Source organism: Perna viridis, chromosome 14 (assembly GCF_037379345.1).
Source record: "Perna viridis isolate PV_CMFRI_1.1 ecotype Kerala chromosome 14, ASM3737934v1, whole genome shotgun sequence".
Classification (NCBI taxonomy): Eukaryota; Metazoa; Mollusca; class Bivalvia; order Mytilida; family Mytilidae; genus Perna; species Perna viridis.
In genome coordinates this window covers 19825619-19835456 of record NC_142458.1, presented here as the reverse complement: position 1 = coordinate 19835456, position 9838 = coordinate 19825619, and the positions used below count along the sequence as shown (strand labels likewise).

Genomic DNA, 9838 nt, shown 5'->3' with positions numbered 1-9838 from the left:
AACGTTTTTCTTTTAATTTTTGAAGACCCTCATCGGAAGTTTTCATTTTATAAAAGGGAAATATTTAAAAAAATCCGCCGGCGCAAACATCAATGTGCGCACTAAGAGGTATATATCGGTAGGCGGGTTCTCTAATTTGTTGTCTATGCACGCGCATCCTGTCAAATAGATGGTCACCTGTTTGGCCAATGTAAATTTCGTCGCAATTTTCACATTGTATGCAGTAGATCCGGTTTTCTGTCTTGCAAGTCATAATAGTGTGAGCACTTTAAATTACTCTCTCTCTCTCTCTCCCTCCCCCCCTCTCTCTCTCTCTCTCTCTCTCTCTCTCTCTCTCTCTCTCTCTCTCTCTCTCTCTCTCTACATATATATATACATATATATAAAACCAGCAGGGCCATAGTAGTCATGGATAAAAATAACTACATCTCAGAAGCAATGCCTCAACTTTCGGATGTAAGTGAAAAAATCACTTCAGAATTGAACAAAATGTGCAAGGACGGCAGCATTACTGAAGAACAGTTAGAATACCTAAAACCAGAGGATCCAAGACCCGGATGTTTTTTACCTTCCGCCTAAATTCACCAAAACGATATCCCTGGACACCCCATAGTTTCTGCTAATAGTCACCCAACCGAAAAAAAATTTTGAATTTATTGATTACCATCTCCGACCCCTTGTTCAAAAGCACCCGTCATATTTGAAAGACACCACGGACTATCTGAGGATAAACGGAATCAATGAATTCTTTACTTCCCGAAACATTTCTGGTCTCCTTTGATGTCATGTCATATACTAATATCCCACACAATGACGGTATAGAAGCCTGCAGAGAATCTTGTGAATATCGATATATTTTGGGCCCCCTTCCCCTGACTGCCTAATAAATTTACTCACTTTAGTTTTGAACTGTAACAACTTCACTTTCAACGACGAACACTACCTCCAAATCAATGGTACAGCTATAGGAACGGAAATGGCACCTTCGAATGCTAACATCTTGATGGGTAAATTAGAAAATCAAATAGTTTCAACATCTTTATCGAAACCCCTCACTTGGTTTCAATTCATCGATGATGTTGACGTGAAATGGACTAAGTCTAAACAAGTCTAAACAAAATTTAGACAATTTTATCACACATGCTAACAATGTTCATCCATCAATCAAATTCATGCATGAAATTTCTGACACTAAAATCACATTTTATGGATACTACTACGTTTATAAGAGACGGGGAAATATCAATGGATTTTCACAGCCAACCACCTGATAATCACCAATACTTATCTCCCAATAACTTTCATCCAAAAAAATTGTACTAAAACATACCATACAGCCAGGCACTTTGAATTCGGCACATTTGCTCATCTGACGATACCACCAACAAACGTCTAGATGAACTCCGAGGTCATTTGTCATCGCGTGGCTACAAATCAACAGCTATAGATCAGGGATTTGAACGTGCTAACAACATCAGCCGTAAAGATCTCCTCGAGTACAAACCCAAGAAAAAGAACAAAAGGGTTCCTTTTCTGCTTATATACAATCCAGCCTTTGGGAAACTCTCGCAGGTACTGCATTGAAATTGGGAAGACATTCAAAAAAATCCAAGCTCTTTCCTGAGGCCCCCGTCACGGCATTCCGTAGACCTAGGAGCTTAAGAAATGCCCTAGTAAGAGCAGAGATTTCATTTCAGCCCAAACAGAATACAACGTGCCAGTGTCAACCATGTGGTGATAAAAGATGTAAGACCTGTACCCAGATACTGTACACCAAAACGTTTAAAAGCTACTGCACTGGAACGGAATTCGCCATTTTTTGTTACATGACTTGCAATAACGAAAAACCATATACCTTCTCCAGTGCCGATGTGGTATGCAGTACGTTGGCGAAACAGAACAACCTTTCAACAGGCGTATAATTGGTCATCGCAGTGAATACAAATGCAAACCAGACCTCCCTCTTAGTCGCCATCTTAGATCCGCCGGACACAAATAGGAGGATCTCCACAACATTGTTGTTACGATCACAGAAGATAATAAAAATGGTCAAATGTAAAAGAGTGTCCCGGGAAAGCTTTTGGATGAAAAAATTCTCCAGATGGAATAAACGAGAACAAATAATCCATTTTTAGCTCTTTGTCTAAGGCTGGTACAGCACTACATGCTATACATCAATACGACGTACAACTACATTTTGACTTTTGTTTTATTTGTTTTCCACAATTTTTATTTTTAATTTTGATTTTCCGGCTCATTATCATTTGCTTATATGTGCCTTTGATAAAGGTTCAATCACCCTCAGCGTACGTGATTCAGTTTCTGAATCTGTTTTGATCTTGAACTTTATGAGTTTTATGCTGAAGAAGGATATCAGTTATCCGAAATATTGTAAAAGTCGCATAAAACGCATCTTAATTATTGTAAATCAAAAGGAGAAGAAAGGTCAATCAGGACCATCTAAGTACAGTACAAAATTAGTTGTTGAATATATTGAGTATATCTATATACAAAATAGTAAAAGGTACAAAATGAAAAGAAAACAGAAGAAGAATGCTTTGTTCCTTTAATTATGAACCTTAACACTTCGAGATGTATGCATAATGACATCAACCTTGTATGAGCCAACATTTCTTTTTTTCTTTTTGTTCTTATAATCTGTTCTGATTCCATATACTTTTTGTTATATGGGGTAAGCTTCCCATTCTATGGTACTAGGGGATGAATAGGAATTTTGGAAACGGGATCGTGAACAGAAGAATGTAATTTTCAATGTGTAGAATTGGAAAATGGGCTGCTTTCCTTTCCTCGTTTGTCTACCCCGGACTTGACATTTTATGAGCAACTCGGCGGGTGTTTCTAGAAAAGCAGAGGACGCTTACCCTACTGGTGCACCTGGTCCATGCTCCCAGTTTTTAGTGGAGTCCGAGTTGCTCATTTACTTTTGTTACTTTGTAATTATGAGTTTAGTTACTTTATGTTCTTTGTTGTGTATGTCTGTTTTCCATGTCTGGTCTTTGTCCCTGGATTACATTCTTTTGATTACCGCTACAACCTTGGTTCCCTTGATTACTCTTTCTATTTGTTTAGCAAGAGGTATAGCGCGTTATAAAACCTGGTCAAACCCGCCATTTTTTATCAGAATCATTGCGATGATTCTCAACTTTGCACTTTTATATTAAATTGCCAATTATAATTCAGACTTACCTTTTGTGACTATTATTATGAATTATCGCCTAGAGTTTATCAGTATAGTCATTTTGTGATTAACTTTTGTTTAACCTCAAAAAATGTTTGTAATTTAAATTAACTTTACGATACTTTTAATGTGGTAATATACTAAAAAAATGTAATAGGGGGTCAGATTGGAATAGAGATTATTTGGCGGAGGATAAAGAATGATATAGGAACAAAAGCGGATTAATATGGTATATGGCGATAATAATAAGTTTTTTTTTCCAACTTCGGGATGTTTAGTTAAGCTTGATATCTCAAATTTCTTACTTATGACTTGGTATATATTATAAATAGAAGACATCTTTCATATAATTAATTTTCAAAGCGTTTGTAAGAATATGAGGAAATGTTAAAGGATACTATGTAATTGTTTCGATAATCAATTATTTCAGTGGTCCTTGTTTAATACTTCAGTTCTTTCATTTTTGTCTTTTTATTGTGTTATTCTATACTGTACTTAACATGAAAATTCCGCATACGTCATCTGTAAAATATATTCTTTGGCTATTTGAACTAATTTTAATCTTAATTTAAATATACAATGTGTTTTCAAACTCATTGTTGTCACAACCGCGAACTAGTTCAAAATTGCTAAAGACAAATAATGTGTTAAACACATATAATTTAGCCAGCAATTTATGGAGAAAATAATATATATTCAGGCAAATCATATATTTGTTCATACAATTCTAATTCAATAAATATTTTTGTTGTGGTTACAAATACTTAAATTATATAGTATGCTTTAAAATATATAATGCCAAATGTTCTTTCCCACTAGAAATCGTTATATATATATAAAAGTGTTTCAAAGCTTATAAAACTCACTTTAGAAAGTCCGTCCACAAATTCAACATTATGTTGTTTTGTACATGTTTTCTGGTTTCAACTGTTTTTGTTTCATTTTGTTTCTGCGTTGGTAAGTGTTTTTGTAATACTTTCAAATCAGACCCATATTAAAGTAATGTTTGAGAAGGCGCAGTTCTATGTCTTCTTACTTGTAACATAAACATAAACTTACAATGTAGCTAGTTTATAGTTCTATCTGTAACTCTACAAAATATTTGCCCTGTATGGGTTGCATTTTAAAAAAAAATAAGGATAAGTAAACTTTACATAGATAAACCTAATCTGTTTGGAATTCAAAACACTGATTTTTTTTTTTTTTTATTCCTAACCATTTGATTGGTAAATATTTAATTCCTAGCCAAACAAGGCAGTCTCCACTCAATATGAGCCGAAAGATCCTTTTCCTTTTTTACCAAAGGAATGAAAACAAAACAAAACAAATGAACGGTGGATATAGTCTTGTATGTGTCCTTAAACAGCAGGTTATTTGTTCTTATTAATGTTATAGATAGAACCTATGTTGGTTGCTTTTTGGATGACTCAGGAAACAGAGTATTGCCGCATATTAGATTTGATTCTGACATACAGACAAATGACAGATGTGCTCAACATTGTTGTACTTACCTGGAAGAGGCAATTTTTAGTGGAACCGAGGTAAACATATAAAATACACAAAATAAATTCTGATCGACATGTGATTTATGGTATACGTATTTTACAAAAGTTTATTTTTGAAGAGAGATCAAATGCATGCTCATTCGAAATCCGGATCCAGAAGTTTGAAATATTTGACAGCATAAAAATATGGCTGAAATGTGAAAAAATCTTGAATAATAAGTTATATTCGTAAGTTTAATTGGTTGAAATAAGATGAACAACTAGTTAAAGCATTTAATTTTAAGAAGACCTTGGAGGTTTATAATGTCCTAAATAATTTTGAAAATATGGCTAGAATTATATGAAGGTACATATCTCATACAGTTAAAAGTTACACCAAATAATGTCAAGAAAACGGTCAAACATTTATCATTATGTTTTGTTCTACTTTCAACCATGAGTCGTCGTCGTTTTACTGCTATGTAAAAAAAATCCAAACGTTTGTAATCACTTCATACATCCAGATGATATTCAATCAATAAATGAAGGATTCCCCTGTAATAGAATATATCTGTTTTGATTCTTTAAAAAGACGTAGCAGACGAGTAGTGATATGTTTTCGTTCATCGAGTTATTTTCGTTGGCAAATTGTTGGTTTGAATATTAAGTGCTGTTGTGAAAAAGTGCTGTGAAAGAATCGGGGAGTGGGTGATCCATGATATAAAATACACACGAATATGTCTTCGTGTAATCTGATTCAAAATATTATCTGAAATGCAGAAATGGCATTCATTCTTTTTCAAGTGTCAGTAATTCGATGTATTCATTTTATGAAATACATTGAAATTTCATCACCAAAGGAAGATATCTCACTTGTCTCATATGCATCCTCGGTAATTTCAATGATAAAATATAGTCATTTCGTCTTCAATAGACCATACACGATGTGCCCACATTGTTTTATTATTCGTGTTTTTTCAAGCCAATTACTTTTTTTTCTTTTTTTTTTTTCTCTTTCTTTTTCTCTTTTTTTTTATTTTCCTGATTCGTACAGATTTTAGCACTTCAATCGTATATACAATTTGGTCAACTGCAGTTTACATAGAATAATTGTTTATGAAATTGCTTTAGAAAGTTGCTACAATTAAATGCTATGTTTCAGTTAATGCGTGAATGCTACTGTGGTAGTAATGCAGATAGTTCGAGCTTTCCCATTGCTTCGGAGAGTGATTGTAACAAACTTTGTCCCGGTAATCCCTTAGAGTTTTGTGGTGCACATTTAAGGTTGAGCATATCTAGATTAAGTAAGTTATTGTACATATTATGTGCATGCTAATATTCACTGGTCGTACATGTTTGTGTTGCTGTAGTGCCATAAGATTGATTTGTTTTGTAGGATGCCCCACACCATAGTAATCTGTAGCTGTTTATTGCTTTAAACAATGAGGGTAAATGCTTTCGCATTAGCCAACAAGGTATTTTATGGAAAATGATTTTATAGAATATACAATAACACGTGTAGTACATTGTACTTGCTTAAATGTAAAATATTCTTCAAATCAATAATAATTTTCGAATATTTTTTTTTCAAATATTCTGTGATATGCATACATATTTGAATGCCAATCTTAGGTTTTTTTTGTGTAATTACATTTCCATGTTGCTCTTGTATTTTCATTATTACTTCTCCTTCTTAGAATAGCATTCATCTAACAATGATAACATCGGATTAATGCATTTTAGATCAACTGACATAAAGGGATATGTACACTAAGCCATCGATAATCGTCAGTCATCCCCGGTAAAATATTTTTAGAGTATCCTGCACAGAGGTAATTGTGGGATTTTTCATCCGTCAGCATGGCCGATGTAGCTACAATTGACTGATGCGAACAAAAATATCTTAAAACTTTATATAAATGTTCAGAAATATGTAATATTTCAATTGCTGAATACCCATGAAATTTTGTTTACCCATATTGAAGTTATTGTCCTTTTTCACGTCTTTTGTTATCCTACCAAACTTTGTAAACATGTTACTTAGGGTATTGTACACAGAACTGTCGTGAAGAATTCTGATTTGATCCATTTAGAGATATGACTACCAATAATAAAAATAGACACTAAGGGTTGTGCGCAAATGTTTCATCAACCATTGGGATAAGGCAATTTCTGATCTTGGTTTAAGTATGCATCATGATATAATCTAACCTTGGAGATAAATATTTCATGAAAATATGTTGACCCTTGATGGAATTATTGTTCTTTTTGACGTTTCGTCTTCCCTTTCTGATGATTCTTTCTCAAAGATTCACTCTTCTGAAACCAAGTGTCAATGTTTTGAAACTTTAAAGAGATTTTGACTTCGATGCTCTTTACAATTTCCAATTAAGTGTTGCTCTTTTGGCTAAATAGGTAACAGCTATGATATAGGAGTTACAGAGATTCCACATTTGCAAAAAAAAATTTAATAACTGTCCTCCAAATTAGCAACATTGTTACTCTATTATTAGTATCGTTCAGTGTAAGAATCAAGCAATGGGTGGCACATCATAATTCTCAATTTGGTCTTCTTTGCCTTAAAAATGTTCTGTACCTCTAGAAAACAACTGAAAACCTGTTAAAATATATCCTGAAGCATCCGTGATATAGATGATATTTTAGTGTTGATATAAGGAAAAAAGGGCAGAAAAATTTTTCTGCGATTTTTTCAATTGTGCATTTCAACTTGATCAATATCTTAAAAAGATACGTTTTACAAACACTTTGGTGTTTATTTATGGTTATCATGTAAAAATACATGGTTAATACAATAAAATCTCCGCGTCTTGTGCCACACCTGATACACATTTTGCCCGATTTTTAGACCAGAGAAGTACTTAATAGAACGGGGTATATGAGTTATTTATAAAATGAATAGATATTAGGTAGAAAAAAATTTGTAAGAGTGAAAGAATTTTTGATAATGACGTAACTTACGAATTCTAGATTGTTCTATTGATCAACAAATGCTACCGGAACCAACGCCGGAAGTTACAAGTTTGTCAGAAGCTGAACTAGATGAACGGGTCAATTTCCTCAGGGACGAGATATTGATAGATAAGAAAGAGACAAGTTCCTTCAAATACACTAAAGTGTGTGCGCCTGACGATAGGATATCATCGCAGTATATCGGCGTTGGTGGCATTATAGTTATAGTGTCACCTGCTTTGTTTGTAATACTTAGTGATATTTTTAACAGATTCAGGTCGAACTCTGTTGATGGTAAAGGATCGTCCGATGGTAAATCACAGTAATGACACTTCAGGATATGAATAATTATTATATTTTCTTTTACTTTTACAAATGGATATGATATCAATATCGGACAGATATGTGGAACGTACATACCTTTTAAATTCATTTGGGTATGTTATTTAGCTAAATTCTTAATTCTATGATATGAATAATAATTTTGAAATTATAATAATAAAATAAATGATATATAGTATTGAATTGATTGTTCATTTTGATTAAATTATGAAAACAACCAACACGTAACAAATGGTAATCGAAAAATCTTTCACTCCTAAATATTTTAAAATAGATATAACGACGAGTATTTCATCACTTTTAAAAACAGAAAATACAATGTAACATTATAGATAATATAAAATACATTACCACTGCTGTACTCAGATTGATTTGTCAATCATTTAAGAAATTTGTTATGTTTCGTTCACGACACAACACGCAAAATAATAAATTCTCCACTTTTATGTTACTAATGAAATATAAGGATGACGATTATTGCTGTTGGAGATGGAATACGTTTGGATAACTATCTAAATAGTACGGCAAATTTGAAAATGGTTTATAGCAGCACATTGTGCAGGCCTCGCGTGTAAAACTTCAACTTCTTTTTTCTTAGTGTGTCATATGCTTGATAAAGCTCCAACCAGGCGAGATGGTCTATGTGACATTTGTTTTCCATTTTTTTATCAAATTAAAGCACACTACATTAACAATTCGTGTATTATGGAACATGAAATTTATTTCCAGGTACACATACCGGACGATTAGTGTAATAGTAGTTATATTTAGTGTTATGGAATGTTACTTGTCGGTTGTTGTCTAAGGACGTATAAGTCAGTGGAATGTTCAGTTTTGTTAATATCTTCCTTAAGATATACTTAAGATCAAGATTACAATTTCAAAGACCGATACGAAGTTTATAACTTGTTAATAAGTCATGATATCTCCACATTTTGCGTGTATTGACTACCAATCAAACTTGACACATGCAGTATTTCACTCCCTTGTTATGTAATGGATGGCGCTTGAGGAGCAAGACATGTTTACAGTTCCTTAACACATATTTTCACTCCTACATTCTTGTCTTGTGGGAGTTCAAATTACAAGTGTTATCAGTTTTTGTATACTGTCTTGATTTCACAGAGGACATGTTTAAGTTCTATATCATTCTTGAGAAATGTTCTTGTTCTTGGTTTTAAGAAATATATATATTTGGTTTCTTGAAAAATAATAAATCAGCGGTTCTTTTTGTACTTATCTTTGTTTGTCTTCAACATTAGGTTAAACAAAAATAAAAATAAAGTTGTACATTTATCACTGGATTCTGAAACAAGACTAGGAGTCTTCTATAAGCCTAATATTTGTTATCCTATTCTTTTCAAGTTTAGTGGATCATCATGACCATGAATGGTTGCCTAATCTTCAATTGTCCTAACATTCTTGTATCAAAAATGTATTTTGGCTTTGGTTGATTACAAACGTTTAATTATTACCTTTTATTTATTAATCTGAATTATTTGAAAACGTTTTCAAAATTTCGATAAAAAAACAACTTATTGTGATAAGTGTAACTTAATTATTATGTTATTCCCGTGTTTTATTTTCAATATCATTTGTTACGATGCTTTTGAAGCAGGTCCTATTGAAGCCTAACATGGCTACTATGATTATATATTTCTTTATTTAGTCAAATTAAACAACAATTTGATTAAATTACCACATTATCACATATGAGTAAATATAACAATTCGCAGTCAAACTTTTCAATACCATCTAAAGAGTTCAGTTTACAATCTCCTCCCGTTTTCTTGTGGCAATCAAAATTTGCAACCCTATTATCCTTGTGTTTCATCCCTTTTTC

At 32.9% G+C, this 9838-nt stretch overlaps 1 protein-coding gene across 1 annotated transcript; it reads left to right on the top strand.

Annotated features, from left to right (window-relative positions):
* Positions 1-4081: 4081 nt before the first annotated feature.
* Positions 4082-8065, top strand: LOC148598550 (uncharacterized). Its single transcript, XM_088561488.1, has 4 exons — positions 4082-4156; positions 4595-4740; positions 5846-5987; positions 7672-8065. The coding sequence occupies exons 1-4, from the start codon at positions 4096-4098 to the stop codon at positions 7977-7979; spliced, it is 657 nt and encodes a 218-aa protein (XP_088417614.1). The 5' UTR covers positions 4082-4095; the 3' UTR covers positions 7980-8065.
* Positions 8066-9838: the final 1773 nt, after the last annotated feature.